At 42.7% G+C, this 18,453-nt stretch overlaps 1 protein-coding gene across 2 annotated transcripts in view; it reads left to right on the top strand.

Moving 5' to 3' along the window:
• Positions 1-18,453, top strand: part of RBM26 (RNA binding motif protein 26) — a 57,732-nt gene that overhangs the window by 1,430 nt on the left and 37,849 nt on the right. For both annotated transcript variants that reach the window (XM_054973605.1, XM_054973606.1), the window contains exons 2-6: positions 13,029-13,147; positions 13,865-14,001; positions 14,812-14,900; positions 15,270-15,487; positions 15,670-15,930. In XM_054973605.1, the coding sequence (XP_054829580.1) occupies positions 13,029-13,147; positions 13,865-14,001; positions 14,812-14,900; positions 15,270-15,487; positions 15,670-15,930 (824 nt within the window). The remainder of the gene's footprint in view (positions 1-13,028; positions 13,148-13,864; positions 14,002-14,811; positions 14,901-15,269; positions 15,488-15,669; positions 15,931-18,453) is intronic.

Consider the following 18,453-nt stretch of genomic DNA (forward strand, 5'->3'; position numbering starts at 1 on the left):
ACCTGCCTTATACTGAATCAGACCCTTGGTCATCAAGGTCAATATTGTCTACTCAGACTGGCAGCAACTCTCCAGGGTCTCAGGCAGAAGTCTTTCACATCATGTATTACTCGATTGTTTAAACTGATGATGCTGGGGACTGAACCTGTATGCCAAGCAGATGCTCTGCCGCTGAGCCCCACCCCTTGAAGTTTGTACCTTATTTAGGAAGATATTTGCTAGCCAAGGTTCTTAAATATATATGCATAATCCATGTTTTCAAAGGCTCCCTCACAAGTTTTGATAGGTATGAGTGTTTAAATATTTGTGTTCAGTGGTTTCTGTTTATAGGAGTGCTAAAACTTTATAGCATGTACGTATCACTTGTGAAGTTTTTGTATACTATAGTGATCATGATTATTTGGGTGACATGAAGATCCTGTTAGTTTCCATAGAGGCTGTTTTACAAGGATAGTCATCTCTGTGCTGCTGTTCCTACACTGTGTGCTTCGGTTTATGTAAAGATGACTGTGACCAGGAAATTAAAAGTAGGAAAAGTAATTTTTCAAAAGGTCAGCTGCAGATGAATTCTTGCCTGCTTGGAATTCTGAGAAGAATCAGCAATAGCTTATCTAAGAACCCAGTGATACTGCTTGCTTTTTTCTTTGTTGCTTTGTGTATGCAGGACAGACAGCAAAGCTTGAGTGTGAAGCTTGCTTTGACTTGGGGTGGGGTTGTTACGTTCACCTGTTGTTGTGGATTATCCTCAATTTAAAGTACTTGGAATGTTTTGTTTGCTCTGGTAACTGAAATGAAGGGAACCATCTTGTGGCAAAATATGGTGCTGGAGTAGTCAAAATTGCACCGGTGAAGAGAGGATAGTTTTCACCTTTTAACTTGCCACCGGTAAAAAAGCAATGTGGAGGAAAATACTTTGTATTGGAACTGTTTTACATTTAACTGCGTCAGAACATGAATACCGAAAGAGGCTTTCTTGTATGTGATTGTATGTTTATATGGCCATCTTAATATTAAGCATCATGTGCTGTTGCATTACAATAAGAAGACTTTAACAACAACTGTAAAAGCAAAAAGTATTTGAGTTCTTAAGTATATGCAGCTTGCCATTTTTTTCTTTTACCCAAAGAATTAATCAGAATTACTAAAATACTGAACATGTAATGGTTTTCTGATTGTATTTCATAGGTCATAAGGTTTGAACAACCCTTGGACTGTGAAATTATATTGAGGGAAATAAATTCTTACAATAAATTTCTTGATTGCCCTAAGAGCAGGACAAAAAACCCCTCAATAAGTAAATATAAGAGTTGGTGAAAATTATACTGTTATGATGAATCCCTTTTCAAGGAAGTTACTGTAATATCGCTTCCTTGAAACTGCTCACCTTTTTATCAGGGTGCATTTTGAGAATACAAAGTCAGCCAATCTTCTAACGATTGAGTGTTAAAACCAAGATTTGATTTCTTATTCTAAGTAAACAGTCTTCTCCCTGTTTTCCTATAAATATGCCCGTGCTCCCAGATTACAGGTATCCCTGGAGAGACTGTTCATTCAGCACATTGGGCAAACACTTAACAGTGTTGTTAAGAGTGTTGTTTTCACTGCAGTGCTCTCTAGAGTTTTTAATTGTATTTATGTCTCACAAGCTTGTTGTTTTGGCTTGATTTTTTCAAATTCTTTTCAGAATATTCTGAGTAAGAGAGCTTTTCTTCAGTTGGCACCATCTTTTTAGTACAAGGTGCTCCCCCCCCCCAACTCAGCTTGTAGGAAATGGCTGTTGGAACATTTGGATTATACAGAGAGCACAAAAGCATAGGCTCATTAAAATGGAAAATATTCTGTGCTAAATAGCTGGGATTTTGTTGTAACTTTCTATTATGAAAGGAAATTTAAGCATGGAGATTTAAATGTATTTCCTTTCTTATGATTATTTTTGTATTTTTTGTTTTATGGCAAATATGTTTGAGGGTAGAGAACTCAAAGACTTTTTTCTTTTTGGTTCCGTGGTGGCTGCTTTTCTTCTGCCTTGTAGTGGTTTCATTAGCATATAGTTATTAATACTTGAAGTATGTACTTTCATTGTAAGTAACGGATACAGATGAGGCATTCCAAAGAAAAGTTTTCATGTATTGTGATATTAAGGAACAGCATAAGAACTACCCAATGATTGCAAACTGCTGGCTTTTCGTAATCGTCTGCAGTTTACACTTTGTTTATTTAATATTACATCAGTGAAATTAAAACAAAACTGAAGAGTCTGTATGACTGAAAACTAGTAAACTGACAGACTGTCATTGGGAACTGAGATGCATAATTTTTCCCCATTCATTTGGCTTGTGAAATGGGATGTCTAAAGAGTAGAGATGGGCATGAACCAGAAAAAAAAGAACCATGCAGTTTGTGGTTTGTCACGTTTCATGAACCACAAACTTTCACGAACCTCCTCCGGTTCACAAATCGGTTCATTTTGGTTTGTGAAAATGCCACTTCCGGGTCAGCAGAAGGTCACTTCCGGGTCAGCAGAAGGTCTGCAGGAAGTCCATCCCCTGATGCCTAGGAAACTGATTGACATTTGTCACAAATTTTGGTTTGTTTTTCAGTTCATGCCCATCTCTACTAAAGAGTAGTTTTACAGATTATCAGCATAAGAAAAATTTGTTGCTGATGAGCTAATAAAGAACTGGAAGCACTGCATGTAAATAGCTTATTAGAGTTTCTCTGTGTATATATTTGTTCTTGCTAAGGAGTTTGAGAGAATTTGAGAAGCTGAGAGAGAAGTGTAGTTACATTTTCTCCCCACATTTTTAGTTTTGAAACCCATTAGATTTTGGGAAGAGGAACAGTATTAACTGTCCAGACTGTAAAGAGTCGCTTAATAACCACATATAACCATTGCTTAATGATGCTATGGTTATATGTTACATTATGCTACATTTGAGTAGATTCACAACACCTCTACAAGATATGACATAGATACAGATCTCCTAAATAAATACAGTTGCGCACAGTGCAGAAATACTGTGTGGGAACGTTCTGATGTTAACTGTTTCAAAGGGTACAAAGTATGCATTGTATTAGTACACATTGTCTCTTGGTTTAATGATCATTCATTATATCTGAACAACCAGCTATTAAGTCCAGTTGTGTTGCAATGTACCATCAGCATCTAAAAGAATTTCCACCTTTGGGAATTTAAGGAAAGAGGATAATAGGGCGGGATAATAGGTGTCATTCGCTGAGTGCAGGCTATTGTGATTACTCACTGGTGATAAGATGACACTCTGTATATGCTTAACATCTGTTGCTTCATTATGGTCACTTATTTCCTCGGTGGTCAATTCCATCCAGTACCTTGCTATTCAATTTGACAATGCAAAATCCTGTTATATTGTATATATATACAGCAGTCTGTCTTCTGTCCCCCTCCCTTGCTCTATTTAGCTAAAGCAGGCATTCTTAGCATCATGGCCCTATATGTGTTTATTGAAAATCAAATCCCAGAAATCCCAGAATTCAGTGCTTACTCCTAAGTAACTATAAGTAGACTTTTGAGTTGATACACTGTATCCTCACCAGTAGTTTTCTAGGTTTGCCTGCTTATTTGCCAAAGGAAACATACATCATACAGAAAATCTTGAGAAATGTTAAAACAGAGATTCTGCCTGTGTTGCACCCAGAGCCCAGCTTCCCATGCAATAGTGTAGAAATGTTCACATGGTCTCTCTTTCATGATGGGGAGGGGGGGAGCCATCACTTCTATCCTCACTCACGAAGGCCAGCAAGTTGTGCAGCTCAGCTTTTGCAGCTGGCTGACCCAGCAGTGGCCAGTGAAACACACCGGCTGACCATTCAACATGAAAAGCCATATGACTCCATTACAGGCAGTTTTTCTTATTTTAATTTTATTGCATATTAACCCTTACCCATTTTATCTCCATAGAAACCCTATGCCTAGGCTAGATTGACAGAGGCCAACTGGTTCAAGGTTGCCTACATTAAGGGGAACATTGGTTGGGTCTGGGGTCCTCACCCTGTGTAACTGTCACATCTGAGATGCAAATTCTCCTCACCTCCCTTCCACGTGGTGCCCAGTTTGAATCATGGCTGTGGCATGTGTGGAGAACAGGCTTCAGCATCCCACCCACCTGCCATATTCTTGACCTGAAACTGACTACAGGTTTCCCCTGCAGGCCAAAGAGCTCACCCTGAGCCCTGTTGCTGGTTGGGAAGACCATACAGAGGAGAAGGCTTAAGCCTCTTGTCTGAGCATTCCACAGTTGTGATCAGAATTCATGCATGCAGGAACTGAGAGGAACCTGCAACTCACATGTGACAGTTACACAGGACATAGAGTAGGAACCTCAGACACAACTTGTGTTGTCTGTAATAGCGAATCGACATGGCTGAATGGGGGTCTCCTCATTTATAGTCTGACACTCTCACCATTAGATATACACGCTGCCCCCACCCCTTTCCCCCTCTGGCATACACTTTTGGGCCAGAGATGTTAGATCTGCCTGTGGCACTGTGTGATGGAACAAGCATTGTGCCTGCCCACCCGTCCTGGAAGCAGTTTTTGGTCTCTGCATTCCTTTCACCTCCTATGAGACTGCTGAAAGTGCAACTATAATATGAGCAGCCTGCATCTTCCCAGACGCTCTACTGTGCTTCACAATCAGCAGCACTGGGAAAGACAGAATGGCCATGACCCACACAGAACTTGGTGCCTCAGTTGCACAGGAGATTTTTTTTTTTAATTTCTTACTGCGACTCAAGGTGGATTACATAATGTAAGTCAGTACAGTTAGTAGGACAAGGAGGCATCTAACAAAACAGTGCAATAGAACCAGGAAAGCAGAAATCTGAAACAAGGCATAAGTATTAAACGTGACATGATGAATAATGCAAGAAGTGGTATTATGTAAGTAGAAATAAAATGGAGTAAGAGCAAAATAAAAACATACTGCAACAAGGAACACTTAGAAGTAGTATCACTTTATCCGTATCCCTTTATCCAAGCTTCTTTCTGTACCATTGTGTTTACAATCTAGCCTTCTTATCCATGTAAAAAAGCCCTCCTGAATGATTCAGTTTTACATGGTTTGTGGAAAGCCAGGAGAGTGGAACTCTTCCTAACCTCCTCAGGCAGGCCGTTCCATAGGGTGGAGTTCTCTACAGAGGATGCACAGGTGTTGGCAGTTGTTGATCTTGCCCATTTGCTGGGTGGCCTCTCTAGAAAGCCCTATTCAGTTGAGCAAGGTCGTTGTGGAGCGTAGGCAGAGAGGAGGTCCTGCAGATTTGAGGATCCAAGGACATGAAGGGTTTTTTATGTGACTGCTGGTACCTTGAATTGAACTCAGTAGTTAATGGTCAGCCAGTGGAGTGGCTGCATTATTACAGCAAGTGTGAACTGCCACCTTTGCCCCAGTGCAACCAAGAGACCCCCCCCCTCCTTCAGTCCTTGGGGAGGAAAGAAAAGATGGCTTCTCTCACACATACAGCCTTTGAAGGAGGTGCCTGCAGCAACAAGGGGGGAATCCTTGTACAGCATTTGTGAGAGAGAAGCTGGGGCGTATGTCAAAGAAGAGATGCATCTGCTACAGCTGACTGGACACCTTGATTTATAAAGGCCTCAGGGTTTGCAACCTGTACTTTAGAGGCCTCTGCATTCCTCAGAGCTATCCTCAAAGCTATAATGATTGCTTTCAGGAGGACGTTCAGCTGCTGATCCTTCTGTATCCTATAGCATTTTCCTTAATTGGCATTTATTTGCATTCTTTTAACTCACTTTTCTCTGCTTAAGAGCAGACTCATGGCAGCTTACATTGTCAACAGAAAGCCACCCAAGACCACACGTTACTTAACAGCAAATCTACCTGCCATACAGAAGGGGTGGCTCAGAAGAGCTCTGCCTTTGACGGCAGCTCTCTTTCCCCAGATACTTCCGTCCAAGAGACAGCTTCCCTTTAAGCATCTGGAGACTGAAAGGGGAGGGGCAAAGCAAGTGGCAACAACTCTGTCCTTGGTGGCGGCAGTCTCTCCCAGGCCTACATCCTTGGGATTTTGGAGAGGCACTTTTGAACCAGAGTATTTACTTTCTGAAAATAAAGTGAAGGGAATCGCCCATTTGTTGTTCCTTCTGAGCCATGTGACATGAGTTTAGCCAGGTCAGTGTACACGATGCATAATATAGTTGATGCATTAGCACCTGTTACTAATATGCTAATAAATAAATAGAGGAGGGATTTGATTGATTAGGAATCTGGCTGATTTCTGAATTGGTTGACATTGTTCCCAGAAGTTAGTTGATTATTGATTGTACTGCCCCGTTGGGTATTAATTGTGGCCTTAAAATAGGGAATCTTTAACGGGAACTCTTTTAGAGTTACTAAATTAAAAAAAGGGGGGGTTAGTCGCTACAAATTAGAGAATCATAAGTTAAATGATCAATATTAGAACTGAGGATCATTTGGATTGAGACGGGGCGGGGTCATTGGGTAGATTGTATTAATCTGGGAATTTAGAAAATTTGGATTATGGGAAATGAATGTGCCCTCGGATTTATGAGTTGCTTATTTATATGGTGCAGAGAAAATTGTGGCCGTTCCATATAGAATACATCAAAGTGGAGTTGGTGTTATTTTTGGTTGTGGGTGAGATGCTGCTGTGGAATGATGGTGGATGCAGGGAGGGTGGCCGGGAGAGGGCCAGGGATCCCAGTTCTCTGGGGACGAGGGAGATATGGGGGTGGGATGTGGGTAAAAGTGAGATCACGAAGATATGGGAAGGCTCGGTGCCCTCCTATGTCCCATCTCGAGAGACTCTGGTATTGGAGCTAGGAAAATTACCCCTCCTTTGACACTGATGTTGTGCAGTGTCAGGTCCATAAATAATAAGACTAACGCTCTGCAAAATGTTTTTGCAGTAGCCAACGTGGATCTGGTATGCATGACTGAGACTGGGTGAGGGAAGGTGAAACGGTTGCCCTGAGAGAACTGATCCCCCCCAGGGTACTCGGTCCTCCATCAGTCTCGAATGAGTGGCCAGGGGGGATGGGTGGCACTTCTTACTCAAGAGGCTTTCTCCTTCAGGCTGCTCCCTGCCCCTGAGATCTCTAGCATTGATTGTGTAGGCCTAGTGTGGAGTGCTGAGGAAAGTTTGGCTATCTGTTTGGTGTGCCGACCACCCAGCCCACCGGCAGATACCCTGTTGCACCTGTTAGAGGTGGTAGCGGGGTGGGCCTTGAAGTACCCAAGGCTGATAGTGCTGGGGGACTTCAATGTCCATGTTGATGATGTCATCTCTACGCAGGCTGCGGACCAGGTGTCAGTCATGGCAGCACTGGGACTTTCCCAGTTTGTATTGGCTCCCACACTTAAAGTAGAGTGCACGCTGGATTTGATCATTGGAATAGGGATAAATGTGATTCGGGATGCGGTAGAGCTGGTGCCATGGTCAGATCATTCAGTCCTGAAGGCTCGCCCACGGAGACTTATGGATCCGACTGGATTCCAGAATGCTCTGCGGGAACCAGTGCTCCATGGCGGTTCGTTGAATGAGCTGGTGGAGGACTGGCAAGTCCGACTCTCTGAAGCCATTGACAGTATCGCATCCCGTCACCCTCTTCACCCACGTGTCCAGCAAGCTCCCTGGTATACAGAGGAGCTATGTCGGAAGAAATGGGAGCTAAGACGGCTAGAGCGTGTGTGGTGGTGAACTCGGGATGAGGAGGCAATAACATCTTATAGGCTGTTTATGAAATCCTATGAGGTGGCAGTGAAGGCTGTGAAGAAGGAATTCTATATAGCCTCCATTGCGTCAGCCAGCTCATGCCCAGCAATGTTGTTCAATGTTGTATGATTGCTGGTCTCCCTGTCAGAGGGAGGCCGGCAAAATTTGAATTTGGACATTAGCTGTGAGGCTTTTGCGAGCTTCTTTGCCAATAAAATCTTGTCTCTCCACCACGACTTACCAGCCACGATTGACACAGTACATTAACTAGAGGCCCCTTGGATGTCTTCTGGGCTGATTATTGGATCATTTCAACCCACTCTCTGGGGAGGAGGTTGACAGGACCCTGCGAGCAGTGAGACCTACCACGTTCCTCCTGGACCCGTGTCCGTCATGGCTGGTGAAAGCTAGTGCTGATGGACTATGGGATCCTTTGGAGGCCATTGCCAACTTGTCCCTGAGCTCTGGGGTTTTCCCCGGGGCGCTAAAGGAGGCCGTGGTGAGTCCTCTTCTAAAGAAACCATAGTTGAACCCTGCTGACCTGGTCAGTTACCACCTTGTCTTGAACCTCCCATTTCTGGGTAAGGTGATTGAGCGGGTGGTGGAGGAGCAACTGCAGGGTTTCCTGAAGGATACCTTGGCCCTGGATCCTTTCCAGTCGGGTTTCCGCCCAGAACGTGGGATGGAGACACTGTTGGTCGTCCTCACAAACAATCTTCACAGACACCTGGATCGGGGCAGATTGGCACTACTGATATTATTAGATGTGTCAGCAGTGTTTGATACGGTTGACCATGATCTTTTGATCCACCGCCTCGCCAGTGTGGGGATTTGAGGGATGGCCCTGCAATGGCTTGTCTCTTTTCTCCACAGTCGAGGACAGAGGGTGATGCTGGGGGAGAAGTTGTTGTCTTGCCACCCACTGGTGTGTGGTGTGCAAGTTGTTGTCTTGCCACCCACACACTGGTGTGTGGGGCAATACTCTCCCCATTATTGTTTAATATCTATATGCGCCCCCTCGCCCAGCTGGTGTGACGTTTTGGACTTGGGTGTCATCAGTATGCTGATGACACCCAATTGTATCTGTTGATGGACGGACGGCCTGACTCGGCCCCAGATATTCTGGAGTGTGCCTTTGAAGCTGTGACTGGATGGTTGAAGCAGAGTCGGCTGAAATTAAACCCCACGAAGACGGAGGTCCTGTACTTGAGTCACGGGTGTGTGGATTCGGGACCCCAGCTTCCAGCCCTCGATGGGGCGTTACTCACACTGATTCTGAAGGTCAGGAGTTTGGGGGGTGATCTTAGATGCCTCCTTGAAAATGGAGGCTCAGGTTGCAGAGGTTGCCAGGTCTTTTTTCCCCCATCTGCGACAGACCAGGCAGCTTGCCCCCATATCTCTCGACCCACAATTTAACTACAGTGATTCAAGCAACGGTCACCTTTAGGCTGGATTACTGTAATGTGTTCTATGCTGGGCTTCCCTTGGGTCTGATCTGCTGATTACAGCTGGTTCAAAATGCAGTGGTGTGTGTCATCACCAGAGTGCTAAATGGTGCGCACATAACACTGGTACTGCGCCAGCAGCATTGGCTACCAGTAGAGTACCGAATCAGGTTTAAGATTTGGGTGTTAACCTATAAAGCACTATAGGGACTGGGACCAGTGTATCTGTGGGACCATCTCTCTCTATATGTGCCCCAGAGCATGTTACGATCAGGAAATACGCAACTGTTGGTGGTCCCTGGTCCCAGGGAGGCCCGCCTAGCCTCAACCAGAGCCAGAGCCTTTTCGGTCCTGGCTCCAACCTGGTGGAACTCTCTGTTGGATGACACCAGGGCCCAACAGGATTTGTTACCCTTTCACCAGGCCTGTAAGACAGAGATGTTCCGCCAGGCGTATGGTTGAGGCTGGGCTTGGCCGCCACCGGCCAAACAGAGGAGGTCAGATCTCTTCCCAATCAGATGCATCCACCGTCTAGCTTTTTTACATTTTAAATGGTAGCTCAGGTGGTGAACCCTGTTACTGAGTGCTATTTTATATTATTTTTATACTGTGTTGTTTTATATTGTCATGTAAGCTGTTTTAACATAATTTATACGGTAAATGTTTTTTGTCATACTGTAATCCGCCCTGAGCCTGTTTGCGCGGGGAGGGTGGAATATAAATCAAAAATATAAATAAATAAATAAATAAATAATAACAATTTGTATTTATTTCTTTTTTTAAAAAATCTAGCAGACGTGTAAAAGTTGGTTTGATATAAACAACTGAGCATTTCCGTGTACAACCCCTTTCAGTAATGATTTACACACTTTAGGGTGTATTTTAATTCTACAGCAGAAACATTCTTTCACTCAGCAACTCACCAGTACTTTTAAAAAGTTGTGGTAAGGTTCTGTTTTTGGAATAGAAAGCACTTATCCTGTGTTAAACATTACCCTGACCTCTGGGCGAGTAATTAATGCTAGTAATGTGCTGCTGCTTCTGGTAGGACATGGTTGATGAGAGATAATTAAAATGGTGCAAAGTTTAATTTTTAATCTTCAAAGAACATGCAGTCATTTGAATAGATGAACCTTCTCTTCGGCCAATTTAAACGTGCCTCTTACAGAAGGGGCACCTGACCCGATCTAATAAGAGTACCTAAAAACAAAACAAAAAACCCTTCAGGTCTGTTTGTTACTGGGCAGATATTTCACAAAGAAAAAGTCCAGTTTCCATTGGATCTCACGTGAAGATATTACTGCCTTTAGCCCACCTTAAACAGTTTGTAGTTCCTCAGTCTGTGGTTGCCTGAATACTACAAATAGGTTGAATTCATAATAACCTTTGGTTCTTTAAAACCTCACAATTTCTGTAAAACATAGGCTATCTGTCCTACATTTTTAGTAACCCTGTGCTTTTTATATCTATATATGAAGTCTAATAATGTCCATGCTTTGTGATTAAGACTGTTTGATTAAGTAAGCAAAGTGTCTGATTTTTCTAGTCATAAGAGAACTATATCTTGTTGAGCCAGTGAGCGCTTCTGGAATTTTGAGAAAGCGGATGCCAAAAAATGGCTGTCCTGCAGCAGGGACAGTCACAAAATACCTCCTGTGAGTGCATTCCCCTTGCAAAATCAGTACACATTGCAGCAAACCTTAGTGCTTCTATGTACCTCTCCAACTTCTTTTTCTTGCTTTTCAGTAGGGGCCACACACCAACGAAAGAGTCTCATAACAACCCTTAACATTTTATGTATGTTTGGCAACTAGGCAGTTTAGCAGTCACATGCAATGGCCACATGTTAAAAGCTGCTCCCCCCCCCCAACCTTAGCAAAGAGAAAGAACAATAATTATGGGATGGAAAAGAGCAATGAGAGGAAAGCCAGCAATACTCTACATTTCCCTTTCCCTTTCCCAATGGGAGGTAGGACTCCCTCCCTAGAAGACCTTGTAGAAGCTTGAGGTTTGGGGCAGGCAAGGGTGTGTCTGCAAGCAAGGGAGGGCTGGAGCCACTTTAGAGCCACTTCCTTTGGTGAAGGAAACATGGCAGCAGATGGGGGGGGAGTGACTCCACCCTGCCAGGGCAGCAGAGCAAAGTGAGGGGAGAAAGAGTAGGGGGAAGTACTCTTGATCTTGGTGCAAGAAAACTAGTGGGCAGCAATGAGCTGAGTGAGGAGGCAGCCAGGTGAGGGGAAGGAAAGCCCCAGGTAGTGCACCTAACAGTTCAGAGGGACCCAGGCAATGACTTATTCTCCAATCTCTTCCCTTGTCCGTCTTCCCAAAAGCCTTTAATGCAACCCTAATGTTGTCTGTGTTGCTGCCTGGTAGTACTGACCGATAGTTATTGCACATCACTCCACACCTCTCAGGCCTGGTTGTGGAGGGAGTGGTGAGTGAGTGAATACCAGGAAATACACCCGTGAGTGTCATATCACCCACAGGGACCATGTTGGAGATCTCTGTGCTAAATAAACTGTTGGAGCCCTATCTTTTATTAATGCACAGTTCTGGCTTACCCAAATCTAGCTTGTTGATTTCAAGTTATAAAACAGATGGTGCCCCAAGCAAGCCTTATTCACACACACACACCCCAGTTCACCCCTTCCATTTCCACAACACTAAAATAATTCTCCAGGTGACTGGAATGAGATAGTGGAATTAGCTGGAAGAAACGTTCCTAGTTTTTCTCTCTGCAAATGCACTGCCTTCTCTGTTTTAATGAACTTTAACATTCCTTCCTCTCTCAGCATTTCATCTTTTTTGTTTTTGTGCTATCCATTTCATTTATGTTTAGCTGGCACACTTTATAAACTCAGTAAATGACATACACCAAATTGAGATATATCTTATTAGGGCTTCAAAATGCTATATTTTCATGTATAGGTAAAAGAATAAGGCAGTATAATTAGTAGAAGCCACACGTACAACAAAACAGACTAAGGTCAACAAAATTCTGAGGTTGCATTGGTTTCTAGTCAAGTGTTCTAAAACATTTGAGGATACGTTGGTTCTACCACAGAATGAAAACTTTCAAAGAATGTTTGATTGGATCCACTCCAAAAATCACAGAAGACAGCTGCCATGGATATCAGTGAATTCTAAGGAGACCAGTATCACTCAATAGTGGGTTGCATCATATGGATTTGTTCTGCTAAAGGAAGCACCTTCCTCTGGCACAGGTTGCCTTCACTTCGCATCGGGGGGCATCTGTTAGTGGAACAAACCCAAAGAATCCAACTCAGCATAATTAGAAAAGTGTCATTTTTGCCATTGGGGATGGTATGTTGTGAAAGCTTGGGGCAGGAAGTAAAGCCGAACATATTGGGATGTGTTGTACCATTGCAGTTGCTGTTCAGTGGCCTGTGCTGCTCAGTTTTAGTGGTGGGGAGTAGATTTTGGATCCCTACCAAAATGTGTTCTAAAGTTTGACTAAGATGAAAATAAGGAACTGGCTTGTGAATTGCAAATTGGAACTTGAATATATGTAACATCAAATGCCAAAAGATAGAGGAATGGAACCAGTGATGCTCAAAAGGAAACCTGAACAGGCTTAGTACAGTTCTGCTTGTGCAAGATCTTGTGCAGTATCTAATGTTTTCCTCCCTACATCTTATAAGGACTAGAAAAGTGTTGTGGCCTGTGCTGTGTTTAACTTGGCATAATGATTTTTTCACACCTTTGCAACGACCCCCTAGCGCATGCAGAAATCTTCCAGGGGAGCTGAGCTGTAGATTATGCCAGTCATATTTCATCATCTTGAAGACACCTTGCTCCCTGACAGATATCTTTGTGTCTTTTCATTTATAGATGTGATGCCGATCCGTCAGCACTAGCTAAGTATGTTCTTGCTTTGGTGAAGAAGGATAAAAGTGAGAAGGAACTGAAGGCATTGTGTGTTGATCAGCTGGATGTGTTTCTTCAAAAGGGTAAGATCTTGCAAATGCCAGCCCTATTGAGTTGAATTTTAAAAGTGTTTCTGAATTCTCACAGTTCAGGATTCAGTGCATTTGATTTTACTACTTGGATTGAACATTAAGTAGAATACAAGGTACAACCTGGCACTGTTAGTGTCGCATAGAAATATAAGTGTTGTGCACTTAAAACATTACAGATAATGCTGTTGCCGAACTATCTTTCCCTGTGAGCTTCTTTCTTGAATGCTTTCATGTAATATTTCTTGTGCAGCCCTTAGATTACTATAAGTGGAGAAACATTTATGGAGTGTGTACTTATTGCCTCCCTTTCATACTGTGCCCCCTCTGTTAGCTTCCTGTGATAATTGAAGCTAGCCCAGTCCAGCTGTTTAAAAAGATGACTCGAGTGTGACTGCTTTGTTGTTGGTGTGGCTGAGAACGTTACTTGAGTTTTGTTCAGTAGCTGTTTTCATAGTGCATGGTGCTATCCATACTGCCTTTCTGACCCTTAAATACTTGGGACTGGTACCTGCAATGGCACCATGATAATGGTGGGAGGTGGTAGGCTCAGTGCAGTGAGTGCCATTTGCCCTTCTTTCTGCACAGTTCTACTTGTTGCATGCAGGCCAGTTGTGCAGCTGATGTGAAAGTGATCTTAGAATCCAGACTGCACTAAACTAGAATTGTTCCTCAAATGCTAATTTGTGTACCTTTTGGTGAATATTTTAGAGACCCAAATATTTGTAGAAAAACTTTTTGATGCTGTGAATACAAAGAGCTATCTACCTCCACCAGAACAGCCATCATCAGGAAGCCTGAAATCGGACTTCTTTCAGCATCAAGAAAAAGAGACAAAAAAGGAGGAGGTAGTATTGATGCCTGCTCTTTGGCTTTTGTTATTTGCTTGGTCCTTTTAATATACTGTATCTAAATGTCAGTTGACTAAAAATGGCCATGCAAAGGGGTATCCGTTATGGTCTGTTGTAGCAATATAAAACAAAAATCTCATGGCGTTTATTTCAGTGTGAGCTTTCATGAGTCATAGCTCATTTCAGATATCTTGACAGGTTGCTTGTGGAAAATTGGTGTGGTGGATCTTGTTAGCATATTAAATAGGAAATGAAACCCAGAGATACAGAAAAGGGATAACATACCAGAATGGTTCAGGAAGGCACTTTATAAAGGGAAAGGGACTATGGACTATACCTCTGTGTATAAAATATATTATCTCTTTGTTGTATGTGTTATACTGCTGTCACTGAATTGTTTTCAATGGATGTAATACCATGTTTTTTGCATTGTAGGTGCATTCTATATCTAATATCCTATGCTTGTTCAGATTTCTGTATTCTTAGTCCAAGTACATTGCTTATTAGATGTCTTGTCATACTGATCACATCGACTTATGCTGTGTAAGTTACTGGCAGGTTGACATTATGAGGAACTAATGTTCAATGATTCAAGAGCAGTATGGTGAGCTAGTAGCAAGAGCAAAGCAAAAGTGTGACATGGGCTCACTGACAGATTTCTCAATTTTCTGGTATTATTGCATGACAATAATGATTATAGCAAAGCGAGTCTGAGAAAGACAAGGAAAGAGATGATGGATAGCTCAGGGATTGAAGAAATTTCCTGTATTGTAAACCCAAGTTTAATTTTCATCCTTTATTTTCAAGGTAATTAAGGAAGAAGAGCGAGAGAAGAAGTTTTCCCGAAGGTTAAATCATAGTCCCCCTCAGTCGAGTTCACGGTACCGAGAGACTAGGTAGCTATTTATCCTCATTCTTGCACTGGTTCTATCAATAGAGACAGATACAGGATTCAGATTTTTGAAAAGCTTTGACATTCCTTTAATATATTTTCTACAATAATTATGACAAATGTATTAAAGTCAGTAATTTCAAACAATTAACTATGCATTCAGAAGTAATAGTTAAGATACAAAGATACAGATGAACAAGCAGAGTATATACGGTTAGATTTTGGGGGAACACAATCTTTATTTTGTTGTTATTGTTAAAATGTTGTTGTTATTGTTAAAATGTAGTTACATCATGATTTCTGTACTTTTCCAACGTCAGCTTGGATTGAGCACTTATTTCTGTTTGTATAACAATTAACCCAAAATATTTAGAAGCAGGGATGAAAGAAAGAAAGACGAGCGTTCCCGCAAAAGAGAATATGATCGGAATCCTCCCCGAAGAGAGTCCTATAGAGACCGCTACAACAGAAGAAGAGGCCGGAGTCGGAGCTATAGCAGGAGTCGCAGTCGAAGCTGGAGCAAGGAAAGGTTGCGGGATCGAGATAGAGACAGGAGCAGGAGTCGCAGCAGAAGTAGAACAAGAAGCAGAGGTAATTGGGAATCTTCATTTCGCAGACTTACAGTACTTAAAAACAAAGATATCTCTATCTGCCTGTCTCACATTTTCATCACATTCTTGATATGCTAGCCATGAATTATGTTTTTAGAAAAAGTTGTTCAGCTTGTTCGCCCCATAACTATGTACCTTTTCTCCAAAAATATTTTATTGCAGAAAGGGATCTGGGGAAGCCCAAATATGACTTGGACAGAACAGAGCCACTGGAAAACAACTATACTCCTGTTTCTTCTGTAACAAACATTTCATCTGGTCACTACCCTGTCCCTACATTAAGTAGCACTATAACAGTTATTGCTCCTGCTCATCATGGAAATAATACTACTGAAAGTTGGTCAGAGTTTCATGAAGAACAGATGGACCACAATTCCTATGGAAGACCTCCGCTGCCAAAGAAGCGCTGCAGAGACTATGATGGTAAGCCTCAAGGATGAAATCTCAGCATTCCCGTTTCAGGCTAACACAGAGTGTCACAGCTTTGTTCACTCTATTTCAGTATCCTGTCCTAGTTGAAATGGCAACATTTTCTGCTTTTAACCTTTTCTGTTTTGTTACTTACAAAATCAACTGATCAAAATCAATTCTGCCTTAGTACAGAATTCCTTCCTATGTAACCAGGTGGTTTGCTGTTATGTGAACAAAACTGTAAGTGCTGTAGTGAGAGGGACATGTGTAGTTCCTGGGGGAAGGAGTTCCAAAAACTAGTGGTAACCACAAAGAAGGCTGTCATACAGGCCCACCAGATTATACCACTGTAGTTGTGGGTTCCCACAGCAAAACAATCTCCTGATATGGGCACGTATGCACAGATAGAGGTCCTTTGAAATGAAGGCATTTAGGATGTTAAATGACAAAAACACTTTATATTGAGCCAGTAGTGCTGTACAAAGCGGCAACAAGTCACAATTAATATTCTGGGTGCTGCAATTCTTCACCTGTTGAAGCTTTGGGACCATCTTCAAGGCTCACGTGACTGTGACCAGATCCTCCTCCTCCAGGAACAGCTGGTACTGACAAACCATCCAAAACAGATAAAAAGCATTCCTGGTCACTTCTGTCACCTATCAAGAGTCAGCGAGGAATCCAGGAATGTTCCCAGACTGTAAGATGGCTCATTGGATGGGGCTGTATGCCCCTTAAGAAAAGGATGAATGTCTTTTCCTGATCCAGTTTTATCCTCAATCAACAGCATGGATTAATTGTATGGATTAATTAAATAACTTCTAGGAGCCTGGGCTTGGATTGTTCTTGTGCTTCTCTCCTGCTACTGCGGAGGCTGTCTGTCACTGTGGCACTTGCTTCCTTCACTGGTAGCACTTCTGTTTGCTCAAGGGTCTTTGAAGAACATTGGCCTTGTGTAACTTGAAGTGCTAGCATCAGAGGAAGCAAGCGCTGTAGCAGAGGATAACCTCCAGAGTGGTAGAAGAGAAGCACAGGGGGAATTGTGTCATAGAATTCAAGCCCTGGTTCCCAGGCAGAGGGCTAGCCATGTTTTCGGCAGTTTGGATATAGCAGCTAACCATGGTTTGCTGAAGCCTCAGAAGTAAAATTACACGGTTGCTTATGAGCCCATGGATCCTCCCAGGCTTATTCACATACTACAAAACATCATTTGCTGTTATACCGGAGTGCCTAGAAGTGAAAATTGTATTGCTAATTGTAATACAGTGGTGGATAATAATGAATTGGTGTACTGGAGATGAAGCTACGAGTAACAAGAAATGGGAGTGGGAGAAGTGTGGAAGGAAGGCATAAAAGAACATGAAGATTTTGTCTCAAGGCCTTGCTTGGCTTGTAAACCTTCAGTAGCCAGTTCCCATGCATTTTTCTAACATTTTCAGAGTTATGAATTGTAGCGTTTGCTTTTCAGAGCTTTGAACTTGGTCTTACAGGCAGAAGACATTGGGGAAACAGTTTAATGAATAGTTTTGTGGTAACTTTTTAGGCAGCATTTGTTAAAAAAGAATTAGCAGCAGCAGAAGTCCTGATTTAGTTGCAGCCCTGAAAGGAAGGAAGAAGTGCCAAACAGAATGGGAAGGGAAAATATTTCTGAAACAAGTAATTATCAGTGGGTTGGGCTCAAGAATTGGTATCTGTGGGTGTTTTGGATAGTATATTCTTGGATATCTTTTATAGTAGCTTCACTGTACTTGGGAAATTAAACATGAACACTTAGTTTATTATTCAGAGGTCTCTATTCTCAATTGAAATCTATGAAATCAATATTTTGAGCTTTAAATTGAAGTGCTAAAAGGTATAGGGAAAGAATGATTGCCTTTTTATAATAGAGTCACTTCCACACGTCCTTAATGAGGCGGCCTGCCAATGGAACTTTGGCGGGTTATCTCACTCATTACACACATCATTGTTTCTCATGCACGAACAGGTCATGGTGATCCTGGTTTTTAAGCATTTTTTGTGAGACCCTCCTACAAATCTCCAACCCCTCCTCTCACCGTTACCTCTCCCACACATGCATCTGGCTTGCATGTGCAATTGTATAATCCCCCCCCCCCCTTTTTAATGGCCTTTGCGCTATTAAGATATCTGTATGCAAAGGGAATCATACTGCAGTGGTTGCTACGTTGGATCACTCAGTGATCAGAGTATCAGTCTAGGATCAGCACTGAGAATGGAATGCCATTTCTGATTTTATTTCAGACTATCAAAAAGGCCCATTGTTTGGGAAAATACAATGGGCCCTAGCAGCGCTTCCCCCCCCCCAATGGCATCAGTCAAGGGGGGGATTGGGGAAGAGAGCGGGGGCTTCCTCCTCCTCCAACCCCTCAGATGCCGCTTGATTTGTGCACGGCCCTCCTAAGGCCCCATGGAGGCGGCAGGGAGCCCCGCCACTGCTGCTGTGGGACTTTGGGAGGGCTTCGCAGCCACGACTAACTTCTTATTCCTGCGCACTGCGCCTCTACAGGGATAAGGGCTGAG

This window comes from Eublepharis macularius, chromosome 3 (assembly GCF_028583425.1).
Source record: "Eublepharis macularius isolate TG4126 chromosome 3, MPM_Emac_v1.0, whole genome shotgun sequence".
NCBI lineage: Eukaryota > Metazoa > Chordata > Lepidosauria > Squamata > Eublepharidae > Eublepharis > Eublepharis macularius.